This window comes from Hyperolius riggenbachi, chromosome 7, assembly GCF_040937935.1.
Source record: "Hyperolius riggenbachi isolate aHypRig1 chromosome 7, aHypRig1.pri, whole genome shotgun sequence".
NCBI lineage: Eukaryota > Metazoa > Chordata > Amphibia > Anura > Hyperoliidae > Hyperolius > Hyperolius riggenbachi.
The window spans coordinates 114531456-114556109 of NC_090652.1; the positions used below are offsets into that span (position 1 = coordinate 114531456).

Consider the following 24654-nt stretch of genomic DNA (forward strand, 5'->3'; position numbering starts at 1 on the left):
CAATTTCTGGATACACCGATATATAAATACCGTTAAAGAAAATCTGTAATGAAAAGAAAAACCCTATGGGGGATACTTACCTCGGGAGGGGAAGCTTCTGGATCCTAACGAGGCTTCCCCCGTCCTCCAGTGTCCCGGCAATCCAGCGCTTCAGCCCCCCGAACCGCGGTGTGGTAAATGTTTACCTACCGCGATCCTGCCCAGGCGCACTAGCGGCCTTCCGTTTGGAAATAGTCGAAACCCGATCTGATTCGCTCTACTGCGCAGGCACGAGTCCTTTGCGACTGCGCAGTAGAGTGGATACGATCGGGTTCCGCTTTGTCCTCCTTACCCATATGAAGAGCCGCTAGTGCACCTGCACAGGATTGCGGAGAGGTAAATGCAGCCCGCACCTGCGCACCCTTGTCAAGCTTGTCGGGGGAAGATTTGGGGGAGCAAGCACTGGATTCCCCAAATCTATAGAGGAAGGGGAAGCCTCAGAGAGACCCTGAGGCTTCCCCCTCCCAAGGTAAGTACCCCCCAGAGGGCTTTTTTTTAATACAGGTTCTCTTTAAGCACAATTATTAATGTCTATCCTGTAGGTGGTAGTTTTTTATTTATTTATTTTGAGTTGATTAACCACTTCACCACTGAGGGGTTTTACCCCTTGACCACCAGAGCAATTTTCACCTTTCAGCGCTCCTTCCATTCATTCGTCTATAACTTTATTATTACTTATCACAATTAAATGAACTATATCTTGTTTTTTCTGCCACCAATTAGGCTTTCTTTAGGTGGGACATTATGCCAACAATTATTTTATTCTAAATGTGTTTTAATAGGAAAATAGGAAAAAATGTGGGAAAAAATTTATTTTTCAGTTTTTGGCCTTTATAGTTTTTAAATAATGCATGCTACTGTAATTAAAACCCATGAAATGTATTTGCCCTTTTGTCCCGGTTATAAAACCGTTTAAATTATGTCCCTATCACAATGTTTAGCGCCAATATTTTAATTGGAAATAAAGGTGCATTTTTTTCAGTTTTGCGTCCATCCCTAATTACAAGCCCATAGTTTATAAAGTAACAGTGTTATACCCTCTTGACATAAATATTTAAAAAGTTCAATCTTTAATTACAAAAAAAAAAAAATTGGGGGAGTGTGGGAGGTAAAGAGTTAATTTTTAGTGTAAAACATTTATTTGTATGTGAAAAATGATTTAGGGTGTAGTTTTACTATTTGGCCACAAGATGGCAACAGTAACTGTTTGTTTAATGCGACCTGCAAGCGTCCTTCCAGACGCTTGCAGGAAGTACTAGGAGACTGAGAACATTTTTTTTTTTCACAATGATCGCTCTGCTTATCGGATAAGCAGCGGATCATTGCGGGAATTAGATCAACGAACGGGAATGGATTTTCCCGTTCATTGATCTCCGGGTGAGCGGCCGGCGGCGTGTTTACTAGCGGGAGTGCGGGCAGCGGCGGGCTCGCGGAAAGTACGCATTTCTCCGTCCCTGGGGGTGAAAAGATGGAAAAAGGGACGGAGAAATGCCTATGGGCGAGGGTAAAGTGGTTAAATTTTTATAGTATAAAAACAGATAATATACCCAACATGAGTATAATTAATAAAAACATAGACCGTAGCATGTCAATATAATTACACAATATCTAAGACAATTAAAAGTTCAACACAAATAATACCATAATGTTAAGAAACCTACATACAATTAGGCAATCACGTTAAATGAGTTTCTTGGCATAAAATGTATAGAGCAGAAATAAAATCTTAACAGAATTAAAAGAGCTGTCCAAACCTCCACTTAATAGATCAATTTTTAGTCAGTATTTAATATAGAGCCAAGGTATCAAGAAACATAATTCCAAATAATTTGAAAGTTAGATTTACATCTAGGACACTTGTCATGCACTGTAGAATAAATGTACACCCTGTTCCAAATTATTATGCAAATTCTATTTGTTACAAAAATTTGATTTTTTTTTTTGGGTTTTCAATTAAACTCAAGGATGGCATTGTGTCTCAAGGCTCTTTTGATCACTGAAATCAATTATAGGCACCTGTGATAATTAGTTTACCAGGTGAGCCCAATTACAGATAAACTACTTCATAAATCTATGAATCATTGACCCTCTTTATCTCTTTTCTGCTCTCAGAAGCCATTTTCTGCTTGGAAAGTGTTTTATAGTTATCATTTCTTATCAGTGAAGGGCACACTGCAGTCTGACCCAGTCATGACTCAGACAGGAACTGCCACTTGCATACTTTGTTTAACTCTTTCAGGCAGAGAAAGGAAAAAAAGGAACACAGCATAGTTATTTCGTGCTAGGCACTGTACATACACATGTCTATCTCATCATGTAACATGTCACTTCAGGTATCCTTTAAGCAGACCACAGTTAGCAACCAATATGGGAAGGAAAAGGATCTCTCTGCTGCAGAAAAGAGTGAAATAGTTCAATGCCTTGGATGAGGTATGAAAATATTAGATATTTCACGAAAATATTTAATATTTTCGTGAAATATCTGCTGTTTAAAAAGGGGGAAGTTATGTTACTTTAATTCAAAATAACGTTTGTTAGGCGTTTCACAGGTCACAATCCCGCTTCAGGCAAATAATGGAGTAAACTGGGGGAAAAATGGCAGAAGACACATAGCTCAGAAATCATACTGTCAATATCTTGGCAACAACACTTTCAAGGTTAATATTTTAAAATTACACTCCTCAAAAATAACATAAAAAAATATGGATATAAAAATGACCAAGAAATGTGTTTCAAGTGTGAAGCATATATACCAAGTGACAAGGGGTTTTTACTCGGGTATCCTTTGGAAAACACTTATCAATAAAAGGAGGAGAAAAATTTACCCTTTAAACAGTGCTAACGTGAGACAAAACGATATTGTAGAGGTAGCACTGTTTGCCATACCTCTAAAAGGTATGTACCGGTTACATAGTGGTAAGCAAATGAAATAAAAGTGCATCAGTGGATAGGAGGGATAGGTAGACATAAATGGTAAAAATGACAACACTTACCGAGTAGAGTGTTTAGCAGCCAAGCACCTCTGTGCCATAAGGTTAATGCTGCTTATGGGCATTATGGGGTTAATGTATGACCTGCATGACTTTGCACATGCTCAGTAGCATTTGTATGCTATTTTGTCGGGTATGCTAAAATGTTGGAACACCGGCGCTGCATACAGTGGCTTGCAAAAGTATTCGGCCCCCTTGAAGTTTTCCTCATTTTGTCACATTACTGCCACAAACATGAATCAATTTTATTAGAATTCCACATGAAAGAACAATACAAAGTGGTGTACACATGAGAAGTGGAACGAAAATCATACATGATATTATCAAAACAGCAGAGCGCTCAACAACTCTTAGATCTATTACAATATTCAAGTCCTTTTCAAGCTAACAGCCAGAAAGTCCTCCCACAAATGCAGATCACTTCTATGTCTTCCACAGTCTTCATGCAATCCGATATTCCATCACTTATAAATAATATACGCTCACCAGAATAAATGGCCAATCAATCAAGATCAGCAAAACACGTGTTTGGCCCAGCCTGTGATCACTCTTCTATCTGTTGTCGCTCTTCTTATACTCAGTAGTCATGTAGGGAAAATAAACTTCAATAGTGTGATACTGTTAAGAACATTGGCATCTGCTTTTCACCAGTGCTCCCCTATTGACCAAAACTGTCACCAGCGTGTCTCCACCACCTTAGTAGGTAAGCCTCTCACCAGACTCTGTGGCCGACCCCTCACAGACCAGCAATTCAGCGTGTGTGTTACAAGTCTTTGCCTCCAGCATCAAGTTTTCTAAAACTCAAACAACGCTTGACATAGCATAATTCCGTTTATTCATAAAAAGCATTAAAAAGTAGTGCACTCACATGTGTTCCATAAAATATGCGCATGTAAAAAGTATCTTTCCCCTCGAGGTCTTTAGCGTCTCACCGGCTCTCCAGGCCACGCCCAACTAGTTTCGTCATCCGACTCATCAGGGGCTTGGCCATTCAGAGCCGGCAGACGCCATAAATTCCCACCCATCGGTCACATGATCCCTTGTTACAATCAACGTCATTGGCCAGTTCTCTGCTCTGAATTTCTGTTGTGCCTCCTGATTGGTTATTGTCTTAGCCTGATGGATATATAGAGACTACACCTCCCAGAACTCCGCGCGAGCCGTCTAAAACAACAGTAGCCTCATTCCAAAAAACTACACTACCCAGGGTGCCAATGATATCCCAGGGAACCAATCACACGGGCTAAAAGTCGGAGCATGCAGGGCGGACTACACCGCTCAGCAGCTCCTCAAATTAACAAAGTTTATTCAGATTCTAAAATTTCAGTAAAAACCGGAGGAGCTTTTTTAATTCCAGGAACGAGTTATATCAGAACAGTTTGTTAACTATTTTGTAATTATTGTGTACATAACTACAAACAACCATATGCTTAGCTACCGTCTATTTGTACTGGCCTATGACACCAATATCCCATGGGGCTTGTTCACTCAAATTTACACAGCAGTTCCCATTTTCCCAACAAGAAAATACTTAATTATTATATAAAATGTTAAATGATTATATATACATATAAAGACCATGATTAATCATATGTATTCTATATTAGAGGGTCATAGACTGTCTATATTTGGCAATACATTTGGGGGGCCATGAATTAAATTCTGTGGGATCCAGAAACTTACTACAAGGTGGAGGGGATGTCACAATAATTACAAAATAGTTAACAAACTGTTCTGATATAACTCGTTCCTGGAATTAAAAAAGCTCCTCCGGTTTTTACTGAAATTTTAGAATCTGAATAAACTTTGTTAATTTGAGGAGCTGCTGAGCGGTGTAGTCCGCCCTGCATGCTCCGACTTTTAGCCCGTGTGATTGGTTCCCTGGGATATCATTGGCACCCTGGGTAGTGTAGTTTTTTGGAATGAGGCTACTGTTGTTTTAGACGGCTCGCGCGGATTTCTGGGAGGTGTAGTCTCTATATATCCATCAGGCTAAGACAATAACCAATCAGGAGGCACAACAGAAATTCAGAGCAGAGAACTGGCCAATGACGTTGATTGTAACAAGGGATCATGTGACCGATGGGTGGGAATTTATGGCGTCTGCCGGCTCTGAATGGCCAAGCCCCTGATGAGTCGGATGACGAAACTAGTTGGGCGTGGCCTGGAGAGCCGGTGAGACGCTAAAGACCTCGAGGGGAAAGATACTTTTTACATGCGCATATTTTATGGAACACATGTGAGTGCACTACTTTTTAATGCTTTTTATGAATAAACGGAATTATGCTATGTCAAGCGTTGTTTGAGTTTTAGAAAACTTGATGCTGGAGGCAAAGACTTGTAACACACACGCTGAATTGCTGGTCTGTGAGGGGTCGGCCACAGAGTCTGGTGAGAGGCTTACCTACTAAGGTGGTGGAGACACGCTGGTGACAGTTTTGGTCAATAGGGGAGCACTGGTGAAAAGCAGATGCCAATGTTCTTAACAGTATCACACTATTGAAGTTTATTTTCCCTACATGACTACTGAGTATAAGAAGAGCGACAACAGATAGAAGAGTGATCACAGGCTGGGCCAAACACGTGTTTTGCTGATCTTGATTGATTGGCCATTTATTCTGGTGAGCGTATATTATTTATAAGTGATGGAATATCGGATTGCATGAAGACTGTGGAAGACATAGAAGTGATCTGCATTTGTGGGAGGACTTTCTGGCTGTTAGCTTGAAAAGGACTTGAATATTGTAATAGATCTAAGAGTTGTTGAGCGCTCTGCTGTTTTGATAATATTATTTATGTGAGTGTGACACGCACTATTTGCACAGCGATCCAACAAAGATAGCTTACTATTGTGGAGAGATCAGTGAGGAGCGCAGAAGTATTTCAGTATCCAACAGAAAATCATACATGATTCCAAACATTTTTTACAAATCAATAACTGCAAAGTGGGCTGTGCGTAATTATTCAGCCCCCTGAGTCAATACTTTGTAGAACCACCTTTTGCTGCAATTACAGCTGCCAGTTGTAACAAATGCGGAATAATCTCCGTGATCAGCGCACAAGGCGTGCGCTGACACGGCGGAAATCCTCCACAAGCGTATGAAGGGGGGAACCCAGCTTTGGTGCAAGCACCAGTAGAGGGCAATTCCCACCGGCAGATGGCGCTGTGGAGTGCAGACGAGTACAACCGCTGCACGGCCACAGATGCCAGATGGGGATTGTACAGATCAAGACAATGCAGGGCTGAACAGCCCTTAAAGAGCAAGAGCACAGGTACAGGATAAATGTGTGTTCATTAATCTAGTCGCGACTCTGCGACGGTGAACACACATCAGCAGAAACAAAAGTATGAACGCGATCGCGAGAAGGGCGATCGCCAGAAGTGACACAAGACAGATCAGAACAGAACACGAGAGGAGCAAAGGCACAGCAAACGACAATGAGAAGTAACGAAAATAACAAACGCTAACTAAACGCCAACACCGCACTCATTCGCAACAGCGAACGCGTTTACAGCGCGGTCTCCGCGTGTTAAGCACAACAGAGACAAGCACGCCTAACTAACCACCGACAGACAAACGCGAAACAAAGAACGCGAGTGCTTGCTTAACGGTTACCTCACCGAGCCTACAGCAAGCGTTCGTATCAGACAAGACAGACAAATGGAAAACAGGAATAAGCTAGGAAAGATCCACTGCTCTTACCGCCAGAGCGAGTGCGATCCAGGTACAGAAACAGAATTGCAGATTAGAAGGATCCACAGCCGCTACCGCTAGGGGCTAGTGCGATCCAAGCAAGACAGGCAGATGAGATAGCTGGTAGCAACCGCTGCTCCAGCTATACTCCAGGAAAACAGAACAGAAGGATCCACAGCACTAGCGCAAGGCTAGTGCGATCCAGGCAAGACAGATCAGAAGGATCCACAGCACTACCGCTAGAGGCTAGTGCGATCCAGGAAAACAGAACAGAAGGCTCCACAGCGCTAGCGCAAGACTAGTGCGATCCAAGCAAGGCAGATCAGAAGGGGCTACCGGTAGCAACCGCTGCCCCGGTTAGCACCCAGACAAACAGAACGATTTCCTGTCGACCACCGCTGGGACAGGACAATCGCAACAGACAGACAAAACAGATATGCAATCTAACTGCACTAGTAAACTGCCTAGTACAGTTCCAAGAATTACTCTAAGATAACTTTAGCAAGAAATAGCATGACTGACACTCTAGGAGTGTTTCAACAAACCCTGAAGGAATGACCAGCAAAGGATTGTGGGTGATACCAACCTTTATACTGCCAGCAGCTAGATGATTTGCATAACCAATGTATGCAAATCCCTCAGCAGCAGAGCAGGTCTGGAACTTGCAAGACAAAGCCAGGTCTCTTATCCAGAGACCTGCATCCCTCAGACACAAGGAATGGTCAAACAGCTGTCTGCCTGTGCAGCCAGCTGAGCGGATCCTTACACCAGTCTTTTAGGGTGTGTCTCTACCAGCTTTGCACATCTAGAGACTGAAATCCTTGCCCATTCTTCTTTGCAAAACAGCTCCAGCTCAGTCAGATTAGATGGACCGCGTTTGTGAATAGCAGTTTTCAGATCTTGCCACAGATTCTCAATTGGATTTAGATCTGGACTTTGACTGGGCCATTCTAACACATGGATATGTTTTGTTTTAAACCATTCCATTGTTGCCCTGGCTTTATGTTTAGGGTCGTTGTCCTGCTGGAAGGTGAACCTCCACCCCAGTCTCAAGTCTTTTGCAGACTCCAAGAGGTTTTCTTCCAAGATTGCCCTGTATTTGGCTCCATCCATCTTCCCATCAACTCTGACCAGCTTCCCTGTCCCTGCTTATGAGAAGCACCCCCAGAGCATGATGCTGCCACCACCACATTTGACAGTGGGGAAGGTGTGTTCTGAGTGATGTGCAGTGTTAGTTTACCGCCACACATAGCGTTTTGATTTTGGCCAAAAAGTTCCATTTTGGTCTCATCTGACCAGAACACCTTTTTCCACATGTTTGCTGTGTCCCCCACATGGCTTGTGGCAAACTGCAAACGGGATTTCCTATGCTTTTCTTTTCACAATTGCTTTCTTCTTGCCACTCTTCCGTAAAGGCCAACTTTGTGCAGTGCACAACTAATAGTTGTCCTATGGACAGATTCCCCCACCTGAGCTGTAGATCTCTGCAGCTCATCCAGAGTCACCATGGGCCTCTTGACTGCATTTCTCATCAGCGCTGTCCTTGTTCGGCCTGTGAGTTTAGGTGGACGGCCTTGTCTTGGTAGGTTTACAGTTGTGCCATACTCCTTCCATTTCTGAATGATTGCTTGAACAGTGCTCTGTGGGATGTTCAAGGCTTTGGAAATCTTTTTGTAGCCTAAGCCTGCTTTAAATTTCTTGATCCCTGACCTGTCTTGTGTGTTCTTTGGACTTCATGGTGTTGTTGCTCCCAATATTCTCTTAGACAACCTCTGAGGCCGTCACAGAGCAGCTGTATTTGTACTGACATTAGATTACACACAGGTGCACTCTATTTAGTCATTAGCACTCATCAGGCAATGTCTATGTGCAACTGACTGCACTCAGACCAAAGGGGGCTGAATAATTACACACACCCCACTTTCCAGGTATTGATTTGTAAAAAATGTTTGGAATCATGTATGATTTTCGTTCCACTTTGTACACCACTTTGTATTGGTCTTTCACATGGAATTCCAATAAAATTGATTCATGTTTGTGGCAGTAATGTGACAAAATGAGGAAAACTTCAAGGGGGCCGAATACTTTTGCAAGCCACTGTATATATGGGCCCTGATGGGTTAATTAGCCCATGAAGGAGCTTTGAGTCCCCAGGGAGAAAAGCGCTATATAAATAATATTGTTATTGTTATGTAATTGGGTGGTGCAACCTAAATGTCACACTGGATGATGCGTGCGAACGGGCGCGTGCACATGACGTCATGCACAAGCACAAAAGTGCTTTTAGGCAGCTGGTGCCAATTCGGTTAAGGGCAATGAGCTATGGGGAATCGAGCGAAGGTGCATGACGTCATGCGCACTCGCGATAGAGACGGGAAGTTTAGCAGGCGCCATTTTAGTTGTGGGAAAAGAGACAGAAAGATCACCCTCATCAGATAGGTTGCTTTGGTGAAGGAAATACGGCAAAAGTGTAGGACTGGGGAAGAATCAGATAAACATTACATTCAAAGTTGTAAAATGAGTAAATATAAATATAAAAAATGCTGGAGTGGCTAATATACTGTCATTCATATAACTGAGTATTACACTGCCATCTACTGGGGAAACATGAAATTGACCTAATCCATGCATATTGTGATTAATTGAGGATATATCACATAAAAACATATGCAGTTCCAATTGCAATGGCTCTTAAATGTGCATCTAAAAAAAGGGGGAGGGGGAGAACATTGCATTGCTGGAGTACTTCATATATATTAAAATATGTAAAACATTGACAATAAAACAAAACGCCAAAACAAAATAAAAACTAAATGTACAAATAACAATGTATGCAAATAGAAGATATATAATTATCTGTCTGTAAAACCGTTCATGATGGAAATAAAAGAGAGGACCATAAAAATAGAAGCAAATGTTAATCGATAATAACCCTATATAGTTATATTTTAGTAGCAAGGGTAGATGACTGAATTAAGATATTTTATGACTACAATAAAATATTTTTTTTTCAAGTTGTTCGTTAAGACCATCAGGCGTAAGTGTTTTTAAAATCTGAATTTAGTACACCTTAAAAGCGTTAGTGCTAAGTGCATGGATAGATTCAATAAGCGTAATTTTGTATATGTGAGGATTTCTATTATGACAAGACCCGAAGTGTCGTGATATACTGTGAGGGGGATCGTTTTCAAAATCTTTATTTTGTGCTGGCCCACCCTGCTCCGCACTGTTTAGGTGGTGCGGCCAACATATTGGTATTTGCAAGGGCAGGCTATCATGTAAATCACATATTTGGAAGTGCAGGAAATGGATTGTTTAATGGGGTATTCTATTTGCATAAATTGCGATATGAAAGTATCAGTGGAATTAATAAATGTACTGTACATACAGTAATATCAGTGCTTAGCTCACAAAAATGAAATAAACCAATCAAAAAATAGTTCCTCGTGCTGGTACAATAAAGCAGTCACCGTATTTTTTAAGTCAGATATGCATATCTGATGTGATTTCGGTATATCTGATGTGTACACTGGAATCTTTTATATATAATAAATAACATCTCTGCTGCAAGAATAAAGCCTGATGTGTAGCTGTGTCACTAGTAGGGATGCTCAATGAGATTTTGTATGCACATTTATGCACTCTGTTTGCGCATGAAATCAATTAATTTGATATGTTATTAAAATTGGGTTTGGCAACTACGAATTAAGTTACACAGTAGTAGTATACTTTGCATATGCACTATCTACAGAGCTGTTGTGAATCCACTGAGAGAGTTGTACACATTGGGCTCAATTCACTGAAGTGTGGTAACTGCTATCACAGCAGTTATCACGTGAGCAAAGGTTTGCACGAACAGCGTTAATTCGCATGATGAGCGAAGGTTTGCGCGCAATCACTGGCGCTTTTCACGTGAAGCGTGCGCAAATCTTTGCTTATCACACGAAGTAACGCTGTTCACTTGCAAACCTTTGCGCGCAGCATCTCGCATGATAGCAGTTATCACACTTTAGTGAATCGAGCCCATTGAACGCAAAATGTCTATCACCCATAAACCTGGTTTAGGGCTCTTTTACACACTACATGTTTTTTCGATTCTGATGTGATTTCACATGCAATTCCAATTTTGATGTGATTAAAAAAGGCCTGCATGCTGCATTTTTTTCTGTGCTTTTTCTTGTTGTGTTGCTAGCATCCAGTGGAAATTGCAAATCGGTATCGCAAATCAGAAATCAGAATTGTGATTTGCAGTTTAAAAGAAGCTTCAGATCGTGCAGGAAGACTGTGTAATAGAGGATGAATCCCCTCATTCTCCTGCAAAGTACCTGCACATCTCTCTTACATGAACCCACAGTTACATTGCCTAGGGCCTGATCCATACTGGTATTCTTTGTTCCTGTCTGCACCCTCTACAAGTCCTTTTACCAAGGACTAGTTTTGATTTCTATTCAATAGCTACTCTACAGCTACATCATAAGTTTAGTTAAAATGCATATTTGGTGTACATTAAAAAAATACAGAGGTACACTAATGATTAAAATTTAGAGCGTCCCAACTCATTGTCTGTTTAATAAGATTCACTGGAACCCCATATCAGCTGGTTTCATAGTTCTGCCCCCTTGCAGAAAATGGCCCTGGCCTTTTCTATATCAGATCTAAAAAACGTAGAGGCTTTTTCTGCAAGGTGGCAGGACTACACGCTGGAACCCAGCAGATATGGGGCTCAGGTGAATCTTTTTATAGAGACAACATACTGGGGCATTCACATTGCTAATGACAGGCAAGGATGGCTGACAGGGTAAAGTGTCAGCTTCCTGGCCAGGAGTGTTTTGTTCCCAAAATCAGATGCCATCTTAATATAGCTTTAAAGAAAACTTGTAACTAAAAAAAGTTCCACTGGGGGGTACTCACCTCTGGTGGGGGAAGCCTCCGGATCCTATCGAGGCTTCCCCCGTCCTCCTGTGACCCACGGCGGTGTCGCTGTGCCCCTCCGAACAGCGGGGGTGTAAATATTTACCTTCCCGGCTCCAGCGCAGGTGCAGTATCGGCTCTCCGCTTGGAGATAGGTGGAAATAGCCGATCACTGTTGGTCCGGTCTCCTGCGCCTGCGTAGTAGAGCGGACCCGACAGTGATTGGCTATTTCCGTCTACCTCCATGCTGAGAGCCGCAACAGCGCCCCCGCTGGAGCCAGGGAAGGTAAATAAATTCAGGCTTGTCGATCCCGGATTACCGGAGACTTCGGGGGAGCCAGCGCTGGATTGCCTGCAGCTACAGTGGAGGGGGAAGCCTTATTGGGACCCTAAGGCTTCCCCCTCCCGAGGTGAGTACCCCCCAGGGGAACTTTTTTTTGTTACAAAGTATCTTTAAAATTCCTAAGCATTGGCAGTGATGCCTTTTATGTTATATACTTTCAATCAACAAGTTTTGTAATATGCAAATTAGAGGAGTCGGATTTGAGGACTCGGATTCGGCGGAATCCTAAACTGAGTCAGGCCTAGTGCACACCAAAAACCGCTAGCAGATCCGCAAAATGCTAGCAGATTTTGAAACGCTTTTTCTTATTTTTCTGCAGCGTTTCAGCTAGCGTTTTGCGGTTTTGTGTAGCGGTTTTGGTATAGTAGATTTCATGTATTGTTACAGTAAAGCTGTTACTGAACAGCTACTGTAACAAAAAACGCCTGGCAAACCGCTCTGAAGTGCCGTTTTTCAGAGCGGTTTGCGGTTTTCCTATACTTAACATTGAGGCAGAAACGCATCCGCAATCCAAAATCTGCAGCAGCCCGGGAGTATGCGTTTCTGCAAAACGCCTCCCGCTCTGGTGTGCACCAGCCCATTGAAATACATTACCTTAGCGGATCCGCACCCGCAAGCATATCGCAAACCGCAGCGGAAACGCTCCGGTGTGCACTAGGCCTCAGAGTTTTTTTGTAGCAACTCCACAGCACTGGTTATGAATAATAATACAAAGTAGGGAAGGCATGGGAGGGCCATAACAACCTGAGAAAAAAACATGTTTTCATGTAAATTTATCAACCTTTCATGTTCGTGTCAAGGCTAATTGACATGTACCAGTTATGCCAACTTGCCATTGGCCTCAATTCACTAAGCTTTTCTCCTGTCTTTAATAACTCTTCTAGAGTTGTCACCATGGTGATAAGGCATGTAGTATTCAGGAAACATTTTACCTCAGGCAAACCTAAAGTTAACTCTTCTGTCTTTAAGTTAACTCTTTAATCCTTAAAGTAACTCCAGAGTTAAAGACAGGCTGTTCATTAACTGCGTGTGAAAATAACTACAGAGGAGGTAACATAAGGAATGAAGAGATAAGATAACTCTCTTACTGTGTGGAGGTAAGTTTTCTCTTGCCTTATTATCTCCAGCATGATCTTAGTGAATTGAGGCCAAAATTCTCTGTGTTATCGGCTGTTGTAACGTTATTGAGAAATAACTACTTCCTCTTCAGTCTTCTTATCTTATGTGCCCAGTTTCCTCTTTAGACTTAGACACTAATACTACTTATGTTTTGCAGTTAAGCCAAAAGCCCCATCAAATGTAGAAGTCCACTTCAAAAAGGAGAATGGTGTTGTGCGATGGAACACTAATTATGAATCCAATTTCATTAGAGACAGACTGACCTTTCAGATTGAAATCCTAGCAAAGGACAACCGAAAAGTGGTAAGATAAAGTTATATGTTTAGTGGAAGAATTGCATTCAGTCAAATGACAGTACCAATGTGGACCAAACCATCTGAACCGCATTTGCTTAAAGCAGACCTGAACTCAGAACTTCCTCTCTACTCTAAAAGATACGCAACAGCATAAAAACCTTTAAAGAAAAACATTTTGTTGTTACAGCTGATACAAAGCCTAAAATAAATCTGCACTGTTTCTACTTCCTGCTTTTGTGGGAGCAGACATATTGTTAACATGCTTTCAAATGAGCTTATCTGCCCGTGATAGCCAGCTGACACAGCTGAGGGATCAAATTACAACTTGTGATTAGATACAGATGAGGGAGAGTTAGTCAGGCTGAACTCTCTAAATACAGAGTGCATTTCTGCATGTTTTCCTTCTGTCCTGTGCAAGAGTTCAGTTCCCCTTTAAACTGATATGAAGAGATTATTTAACTTAAAGGAATACTATCGATGTATGCATTTATTTTTAAATGCTGTATGTTGTAGCACACATTAGGGCAAGTACTAGGAGCAATTTGATTCCTCACACAGCTGTTCCTCTCAGCTGTAAAATCCTCGTCAGTTTTGGCGTCAGTGTTGGATACAAATGTATCTAATACTGAGCTCCCAGAGGGCTAGACTATGTCTCTGCAAAGGGGAGATGCTATCAACTCCTCAGTTTATAGTTTAATTATCACCTTGCTGAAAGAATCTTGTTGATATGGTGGTAAGGGGTTAAAGATTCTAGCAATGTGTGTTTATTATCTTTGCTTCTCTTTACTGATAAAGATACTAATAATGCTAAGTGTAGACAGTGGTCTGCCCCTCTCAGCAGCTTGTAAAGTGGATGCAGCCTGGAGTGAATCGCCTCAAGCAGGCAGCCAGTCTGAGAGTAAACACAGATTCCTGGTATAGCTAGTTATATTCCAGCAATATTCCAGCTCATTTAGTTACCTGTTACCACCTCAGATCAGCCTATTTCTCCTCATGTCTGCTGCATGCTGTGAGTGACACAGTGAAATATATTTGTGAGCTGTGTGACAGAGTAACCAAGCAGCTCAGGGTGACCCAAACTACTATGAGCTGTGTGAGAAATGAATTTTTAAGCAGGGATAGTGAGAGAGACCTGGGTGAATAAATAAAGTGCCCCTAGCACTAGTGGTAATGTGTACACTAATATAGAGTATTAAAAAAAAAGTCGTTTCAATCGATAGTACTCCTTTAACCACTTAAAGGGAAGGTCCAAGCAAAAAAAAAAAATGAGTTTACCTTACCTGGGGCTTCTACCAGCTCCATGTAGCCATCCTGTGCCCTCATAGTCAATCACTGCTGCTCCAGTCCCCCGCTGGCAGCTTTCTGACCTCGGAGGTCAGGGCCGCATTGTGTACATTTTTACGCATTCCCGCTAGTGCAGGAACATTAACATATACATTTTTACGCGTTAGTGGTGCAACGCATACATTTTTGTTCCTGCACTAGCTGGAATGCATAAAAATGTATGCAATGCGGCCCTGACCTCCGAGGTCAGAAAGCTGCCAGCGGGGGACTGGAGCAGCAGTGAGTGACTACGAGGGCACAGGATGGCTACATGGGGCTGGTAGAAGCCCCAGGTAAGTGAAACTCATTTTTTTTTTTTGCTTGGACCTTCCCTTTAAGGACCACAGTCTTTTCGCCCCTTAAGGACCAGAGCCTTTTTCTCCATTCAGACCACTGCAGCTTTCACGGTTTATTGCTCGGTCATACAACCTACCACCTAAAGGAATTTTACCTCCTTTTCTTGTCACTAATACAGCTTTCTTTTGCTGCTATTTGATTGCTGCTGCGAGTTTTAGTTTTTATTATATTCATCAAAAAAGACATGAATTTTGGCAAAAAAATGACTTTTTTAACTTGCTGTGCTGACATTTTTCAAATAAAGTAAAATTTCCTATACATTTGAGCGCGAAAGTTATTCTGCTACATGTCTTTGATAAAAAAAAAAACATTCAGTGTATATTTATTGGATTGGGTAAAAGTTATAGCGTTTACAAACTATGGTGCCAAAAGTGAATTTTCCCATTTTCAAGCATCTCTGACTTTTCTGCGCACCTGTCAGGTTTCATGAGGGGCTAAAATTCCAGGATAGTACAACTACCCCCCAAATGACCCCATTTTGGAAAGAAGACATCCCAAAGTATTCAGTGAGAGGCATGGTGAGTTCATAGAAGATTTTATTTTTTGTCACAAGTTAGCGGAAAATGACACTTTCTGACAAAAAAAAGAAAAAAAAAAGTTTCCATTTCTTCTAACTTGCGACAAAAAAAAAATGAAATCTGCCACGGACTCACTATGCTCCTCTCTGAATACCTTGAAGTGTCTACTTTCCAAAAAGGGGTCATTTGTGGGGTGTGTTCACTGTCCTGGCATTTTGGGGGGTGCCTAATTGTAAGCACCCCTGTAAAGCCTAAAGATGCTCATTGGACTTTTGGCCCCTTAGCGCAGTTAGGCTGCAAAAAAGTGCCACACATGTGGTATTGCCGTACTCAGGAGAAGTAGTATAATGTGTTTTGGGGTGTATTTTTACACATACCCATGCTGGGTGGGAGAAATATCTCCGTAAATGACAATTGTTTTATTTTTTTTACACACAATTGTCTATTTATAGAGATATTTCTCCCACTCAGCATGGGTATGTGGAAAAATACACCCCAAAACACATTATACTACTCCTGAGTACGGCGATACCACATGTGTGGCACTTTTTTGCACCCTAACTGCGCTAAGGGGCCCAAAGTTCAATGAGTACCTTTAGGATTTCACAGGTCATTTTGAGAAATTTCGTTTCAAGACTACTCCTCACGGTTTAGGGCCCCTAAAATGCCAGGACAGTATAGGAACCCCACAAATTACCCCATTTTAGAAAGAATACACCCCAAGGTATTCCGTTAGGAGGATGGTGAGTTCATAGAAGATTTTTTTTTTTTTGTCACAAGTTAGCGGAAAATGACACTTTGTGAAAAAAAACCCAATACGTATCAATTTCCGCTAACTTGTGACAAAAAATAAAATCTTCTATGAACTCATCATACACCTAACAGAATACCTTGGGGTGTCTTCTTTCTAAAATGGGGTCACTTGTGGGGTTCCTATACTGCCCTGGCATTTTAGGGGCCCTAAACCGTGAGGAGTAGTCTTGAACCCAAATGTCTCAAAATGACCTGTGAAATCCTAAAGGTACTCATTGGACTTTGGGCCCCTTAGCACAGTTAGGCTGCAAAAAAGTGCCACACATGTGGTATCGCCGTACTCAGAAGAAGTAGTATAATGTGTTTTGTGGTGTATTTTTACATATAACCATGCTGGGTGGGAGAAATATCTCTGTAAATGACACATTTTTGATTTTTTTTACACACAATTGTCCATTTACAGAGAGATTTCTCCCACCCAGCATGCGTATGTGTAAAAATACACCACAAAACACATTATACTACTTCTCCTGAGTATGGCGATACCACATGTGTGACACTTTTTTGCAGCCTAGGTGCGCTAAGGGGCCCAACGTCCTATTCACAGGTCATTTTGAGGCATTTGGATTCTAGACTACTCCTCACGGTTTAGGGCCCCTAAAATGCCAGGGCAGTATAGGAACCCCACAAGTGACCCCATTTTAGAAAGAAGACACCCCAAGGTATTCCGTTAGGGGTATGGTGAGTTCATAGAAGATTTTATTTTTTGTCACGAGTTAGTGAAAAATGACACTTTGTGAAAAAAACAATAAAAATCCAATTTCTGCTAACTTTTGACAAAAAATAAAATCTTCTATGAACTCATCATACACCTAACAGAATACCTTGGGGTGTCTTCTTTCTAAAATGGGGTCACTTGTGGGGTTCCTATACTGCCCTGGCATTTTACGGGCCCAAAACTGTGAGTAGTCTGGAAACAAATTTCTCAAAATGACTGTTCAGGGGTATAAGCATCTGCAAATTTTGATGACAGGTGGTCTATGAGGGGGCAAATTTTGTGGAACCGGTCATAAGCAGGGTGGCCTCTTAGATGACAGGATGTTTTGGGCCTGATCTGATGGATAGGAGTGCTAGGGAGTGACAGGAGGTGATTGATGGGTGTCTCAGGGGGCGGTTAGAGGGGAAAATAGATGCAATCAATGCACTGGGGAGGTGATCGGAAGGGGGTCTGAGGGGGATCTGAGGGTTTGGCCGAGTGATCAGGAGCCCACACAGGGCAAATTAGGGCCTGATCTGATGGGTAGGTGTGCTAGGGGGTGACAGGAGGTGATTGATGGGTGTCTCAAGGTGTGATTAGAGGGGGGAAATAGATGCAAGCAATGCACTAGCGAGGTGATCAGGGCTGGGGTCTGAGGACGTTCTGAGGTGTGGGCGGGTGATTGGGTGCCCGCAAGGGGCAGATTAGGGTCTAATCTGATGGGTAACCGTGACAGATGGTGATAGGGGGTGATTGATGGGTAATTAGTGGGTGTTTAGAGGAGAGAAGAGATGTAAACACTGCACTTGGGAGGTGATCTGATGTCGGATCTGCGGGCGATCTATTGATGTGGGTGGGTGATCAGATTGCCCGCAAGGGGCAGGTTAGGGGCTGATTGATGGGTGGCAGTGACAGGGGGTGATTGATGGGTGGCAGTGACAGGGGGTGATTGATAGGTGATTGACAGGTGATCAGTGGGTTATTACAGGGAATAACAGATGTAAATATTGCACTGGCGAATTGATAAGGGGGGGTCTGAGGGCAATCTGAGCGTGTGGGCGGGTGATTGGGTGCCCGCAAGGGGCAGATTAGGGTCTAATCTGATGGGTAACAGTGACAGGTGGTGATAGGGGGTGATTGATGGGTAATTAGTGGGTGTTTAGAGGAGAGAAGAGCTGTATACACTGCACTTGGGAGGTGATCTGATGTCAGATCTGCGGGCGATCTATTGGTGTGGGTGGGTGATCAGATTGCCCGCAAGGGGCAGGTTAGGGGCTGATTGATTGGTGGCAGTAACAGGGGGTGATTGATGGGTGGCAGTGACAGGGAGTGATTGATAGGTGATTGACAGGTGATCAGTGGGTTATTACAGGGAATAACAGATGTAAATATTGCACTGGCGAATTGATAAGGGGGGGTCTGAGGGCAATCTGAGCGTGTGGGCGGGTGATTGGGTGCCCGCAAGGGGTAGATTAGGGTCTAATCTGATGGGTAACAGTGACAGGTGGTGATAGGGGGTGATTGATGGGTAATTAGTGGGTGTTTAGAGGAGAGAAGAGATGTAAACACTGCACTTGGGAGGTGATCTGATGTCGGATCTGCGGGCGATCTATTGGTGTGGGTGGGTGATCAGATTGCCCGCAAGGGGCAGGTTAGGGGCTGATTGATGGGTGGCAGTGACAGGGGGTGATTGATGGGTGGCAGTGACAGGGGGTGATTGATAGGTGATTGACAGGTGATCAGTGGGTTATTACAGGGAATAACAGATGTAAATATTGCACTGGCGAATTGATAAGGGGGGGTCTGAGGGCAATCTGAGCGTGTGGGCGGGTGATTGGGTGCCCGCAAGGGGCAGATTAGGGTCTAATCTGATGGGTAACAGTGACAGGTGGTGATAGGGGGTGATTGATGGGTAATTAGTGGGTGTTTAGAGGAGAGAAGAGATGTATACACTGCACTTGGGAGGTGATCTGATGTCAGATCTGCGGGCGATCTATTGGTGTGGGTGGGTGATCAGATTGCCCGCAAGGAGCAGGTTAGTGGCTGATTGATTGGTGGCAGTGACAGGGGGTGATTGATGGGTGGCAGTGACAGGGGGTGATTGATAGGTGATTGACAGGTGATCAGTGGGTTATTACAGGGAATAACAGATGTAAATATTGCACTGGCGAATTGATAAGGGGGGGTCTGAGGGCAATCTGAGCGTGTGGGCGGGTGATTGGGGTAGATTAGGGTCTAATCTGATGGGTAACAGTGACAGGTGGTGATAGGGGGTGATTGATGGGTGATTGATGGGTAATTAGTGGGTGTTTAGAGGAGAGAAGAGATGTAAACACTGCACTTGGGAGGTGATCTGATGTCGGATCTGCGGGCGATCTATTGGTGTGGGTGGGTGATCAGATTGCCCGCAAGGGGCAGGTTAGGGGCTGATTGATGGGTAGCAGTGACAGGGGGTGATTGACGGGTGATTGACAGGTGATTGACAGGTGATTGACAGGTGAGCAGAGGGGATAGATGCATACAGTACACGGGGGGGGGGGGGGGGGGTCTGGGGAGAATCTGAGGGGTGGGGGGGTGATCAGGAGGGGGCAGTGGGCAGGGGGGGGATAAAAAAAAATAGCGTTGACAGATAGTGACAGGGAGTGATTGATGGGTGATTAGGGGGGTGACTGGGTGCAAACAGTGGTCTGGGGGGTGGGCAGGGAGGGGTCTGAGGGGTGCTGTGGGCGATCAGGGGGCAGGGGGGGGGGAAATCAGTGTGCTTGGGAGCAGACTAGGGTGGCTGCAGCCTGCCCTGGTGGTCCCTCGGACACTGGGACCACCAGGGCAGGAGGCAGCCAGTATAATAGGCTTTGTATACATTACAAAGCCTATTATACATACGTGCAGCGGCGATCCGGGTGCTAGTAACCCGCCGGCGCTTCCGAACGGCCGGCGGGTTACTACGAGCGGTGGGCGGAGCGAGTCCCCGGCAGCTGATCGCGTCACGAATGACGCGATCGCCGCATAGCCACTCCCGCAGCCGCCCCCGCCGATGGGCATATTGCGGTCGTTTGGGCCCGGACTTTGCCGCCGCCCATCGGCTGGGGGCGGTCCTCAAGTGGTTAAACCTGAGACATTTCAAACAAAAGGATTTATACTTACCTGGCGCTTCCTCCAGCCCCCTGTAGTCCATGGGCTCTCTCTGTGTCCATCCGGTTCTGTCCATTCTCTCGCAGTCAGCCCTGTTAGCCACTGACTACTGTGCATGTGCAGCCCTAGCCATCCATGAGCAGTAGTTCCCGACTGGCTCAGTCTAACCACTTCTATGTAATATGAAGAACTACCTAAAATATCCACTCAAAACATATTTACTCAGTTTATAACATAGATTTGGTAAGATTGTACAATCAAGATTGTATCAATGATGGCCATCTTTAACTACTTTGGGACAGCAGACTCTGGCCCAAGAGCCTTTTTTTCAATTCACTTCTTCCTGATCACTGTGATTGGCTCACAGTGATCAGGGGGTCAGGAAATGACTCCTGACCAATGTACGGAACTCAGCTGTGCACGGGAGCCGCTGGCCATCAGGCTTAGGGCCCTTTTCCACTAGCAATCGCAATCACAAACGCCAGTGATTGCGATTTTTCACTAATTCTGTTATGCGATTGCGATTTGCATTGCATTACCATTGTAAAAATCGCTCCAGCAAGCGATTGCGATTTGCGATTAGCGATTTCCAAATCGAATCACTGTAGTGGAAAATACTTCTCGTGATTTCTATGATAAAGTAACAACTCTAGCGATTTAAAAATCACTAGCGATTTGCGATTTTGCGATTCAGCAATCACAATCGCTCTAGTGGAAAAGGGCCCTCAGGCAGCCACAAGTCCGGCATTGTTTTAACTTGCGGTGTTCCTGAATCAATTAAGGTGGCCATAAATTTGATCTGCCACCATGTTGAAAGATTCTTAGTATCACTTATGTCTTTAAAGTGAACCCAAGGTGAGAGGTATATGGGAGCTGCCATATTTCTTTCCTTGTAAACAATGCCAGTTTCCTTGCAGCCCTGTTGATTTTCTGGCATACGTAGTGTCTGAGTGAAAAACCTGGAACAAGCATATGGCTAATCCAGTAAACCCAGTCAGAGCACCTGATTTGCTGCATGCTTGTTTAGGGTCTATGGCTAAAAGTAATAGACACAGGAGCAGGAGGACTGCCAGGCAACTGGTATTGTTTAAAGGAAATTAATATGGTAGCCTCCATATCCCTCTCACTTCGGGTTCCCTTTAACCTCCCTGGCGGTGCATTTCTGTCTGGAATTATGAGTCAAAAGCGGTACATTTATTTCAAGAATTTTAGACCTTCAATTTTTCAGTCCTAACTCACCAAAATATGTCTGAATAAAAGCCTGGTAGACATTCTGCATATAAATAAAAGACTGGAACACAAATTTGTTGATTTAATAAAATTTATGAATAAACTTTAAAAATTGTGAAACTGTACAAATAAGTTAGGCAGAGAGTAGTCAGAATCCAGACAAAAATCGTTAACTAATTGGATATACTGTCATCCTGTGCTTTAAAAGTAGCTTATCTGCCATCTCTGCCTTGGCAGTCAGGTGACACGGGAGAGATCAAATTTTGTGATTTATAGAGAAATGAGGAGAAATTAGACATGCTAATATGTATACACGTGTGTATGTATATATGCTGTGTGTATGTATGTATGTGTATGTGTGTGTATATATATATATATATATATATATATATATATATATATATATATGTATATATATATATGTATGTATGTATGTATGTATGTATGTATGCATACATACATACATGTACGTATGTATGTATGTATACACACACACACACACACACACACACACTATATATATATGTAAAACACATGCAGATCGTTTTTTTTTTCTTCTGTCTTGTGCAACTCTTCAGGGCCACTTTAAATTTTTGCCCCATGACGTCACGCCGCCGCTCTGATTGGCCGCCGGGTCCGCGGAACAAGAGCGGGGCTATGGGGATTCTGGCGGCCAGCGATGTACGCAGAAAGGCCGGGGGAGATGCTGGAGTCCCGCTGCGCAGCAACGACCGCGTGCGGGACTCCTAAAAGGCAGGGAATTCCCTAGCCCGACCTGAGCTCAGGCTTACCGCTCGCAGCTCATCTCTCCAAGCCCGAGCTCAGGTCGTGCTTACCGCCAGGGAGGCTACTACACATGGTAGATTTAATTTTGGTGAGCCACTGTTGTGCCCCCTTCTGGATTCTTAAAAAACTGAAAAGTTGTCTTTGATGTTCTGTCCTCAACAGACCTGTTAAGTTTTAAAGAAATAAATGTCAGCCTCCATATCCCTCTCAGATCATTATAGTAAACAGAGGCGCCAAAAGGATAAAATTGGCTAAAATAGTTAAAAATGCTTGGAAGGCAGTGGTGAACTTACCTCCTATAAGCAGACACAAAAACTGTCAATTTCAAAAGACATACATTTATTGATATACTCCACAAAGTGTTGCAACACGTTTCACAGGTATAATCCTGCTTCCTCGGGTAACAAAAAGGAGCATATAACAGTAAATGATCAGTGATGCACCAGGCACCTCTGTACCCTCTCAGATCAGGTTTGCTTTCAGGGAAATATGAACTATTATTGATTATTAGACTACTATAAGTAAACTGCAAAGTAAATATTTAGTGACCAAATATGTGTATTTCTTTAGGTAAAAATTGATGACCTTGAACAAGTGGAGCCCCAATATAAATTCGGTAAGAGGCAGTTCAGTTGGGGAGAAGATTTTATAGCGCGGGTGAGATCCAAGCCTAGAAGGGGGTTTGAAGGACCGTGGAGTGAATGGAGCCCAGAAGTCACGTGGAGAAACGGTAATTTTGTTCTATATTTACGAATGAATTCATGCAGAGACATGGATTTGAATGGAGAACTTTTTGATGATTATGAATGTGGGGTCAGATGGGTTAGCTCATAGTCGGGGCAAGGTCTAGCAGGTGAGCCTAATGGAGGATGGAAGGGAGTTCCAGAGAGTGGAGACAGCTCTAGAGATGTCCTGGAGTCGTGCATGGGAGTGGGTAATGCGCTGGGTGCTCAGGCACAGTTCGTTACAGGATCAGAGTGGGCAGCCAGGTGTGTATCTGTGGATTATTATTATTATTATTTATTGTATTTATAAAGTGCCAGCATATGACACAGCGCTGCACAGTAAATAGGGATACATTCGATGGTAGGTAGACATAACGTAGCCCAAGGTTATAAAACAAAAACATGACACATGATCGTGCAACTTGGGAGCTGGTTGCAGAGAACAGTAAGTCTGAGACTGTCCTGTCCATAGGAAGGTGCAAGTGATGAGGGTGCATGATCACGTAAGATACACTAGGAAGGACCTTGCCGAAGGCTTACAATCTAAGAGGAGGGGCTAGGGACACACTGGGTAGGGCTGTAGAATAGGTGTACAGTGGAGGGAGTTATGGCTTGGTAGAGGGTGGGTAGGCCAACTTTAAATGGTGGTGTTTTGAGAGCTTGTTTGAAGGATGGAGCGAGTCTGATGGGAGGTGGGAGGGAGTTCCACAGGTTGGGGGCGGCTCTCCAGAAGTCATGCAGGAACACATAGGAGTGGGAAATGCGCGGGGCAAAGATCGTTGGAGGACCCGAGGGGGGCGGCTTCATAAATATTTGTGGACAAGCCAAGATTCTGTAGGCCAGGCACATAATCTTGAAGCTGATTCTGCAGCGGATAGGAACCCAGTGGGTTTACAGAGGGGAGTCAGAGGAGGAGCAATGGGAGGAATAAATGATCCTAGCTGCCTGAAGGGGGCGTTACGGCTCATAGGTAGTAGGCCAGTATTGTGGTTGCAGTAATAGTAGTGGTATACATAATTTAAAATATTCTATTAACCCTTCCCCACACTATCGTAAACTACAAAGGAAACACACGTGGTTGTACTTTCTATGTGATGGAATGGAAAATAAAATATGAATATACTGATCCTCAGTGACAGAATGAACAAAACTGTGTTACGTTAATATTACATTGTCACTTAATGATAACCATCTCCTGTGCACAGATTACAGCCTCACCATACTGGATCTGAAGGCTGTCCTTATCCCAGTAATCTGCATAACAATCCTGTTCCTCATCATTATTGGCTACATTGGCCTTATCAGGTAACAGTAGTACAAATGCTATTTAAATGTCATACTTGAATGACTGTTACTGACTTTCTCTGTTGCTTAGCGGGTTTTCAGGAACATAAACAGGATAGGCAAGGCGTACATTTGTAAACGGTGCAAGGTAATATGGACGCAGGTTTTAACGACAAAAAATATTGTTAGAAAGGGCTCAGAAAATAGCTGGTAGTAGAATATTGGTAAATTTACCGATATTCTACTATTTAATTCATATAGTGAAATATCAGTAAAATTTGCCAATATTAGACTATGACTTAACCTGTCCCTACTCTCACACAGAACACTTACCTTACCCCAAGAGAAAAGAAGTCCAACAGCTCAAACTGCTTAAATCAGTGGTTCTCAACCTGG

The 24654-nt window shown here is 43.3% G+C and overlaps 1 protein-coding gene across 6 annotated transcripts in view; it reads left to right on the forward strand.

Moving 5' to 3' along the window:
* Window positions 1-24654, forward strand: part of LOC137524547 (uncharacterized) — a 155672-nt gene that overhangs the window by 108407 nt on the left and 22611 nt on the right. For all 6 annotated transcript variants that reach the window (XM_068244542.1, XM_068244538.1, XM_068244540.1 and 3 more), the window contains 3 exons: window positions 13255-13400; window positions 22820-22979; window positions 24180-24279. In XM_068244542.1, coding sequence (XP_068100643.1) covers window positions 13255-13400; window positions 22820-22979; window positions 24180-24279 — 406 coding nt within the window. The remainder of the gene's footprint in view (window positions 1-13254; window positions 13401-22819; window positions 22980-24179; window positions 24280-24654) is intronic.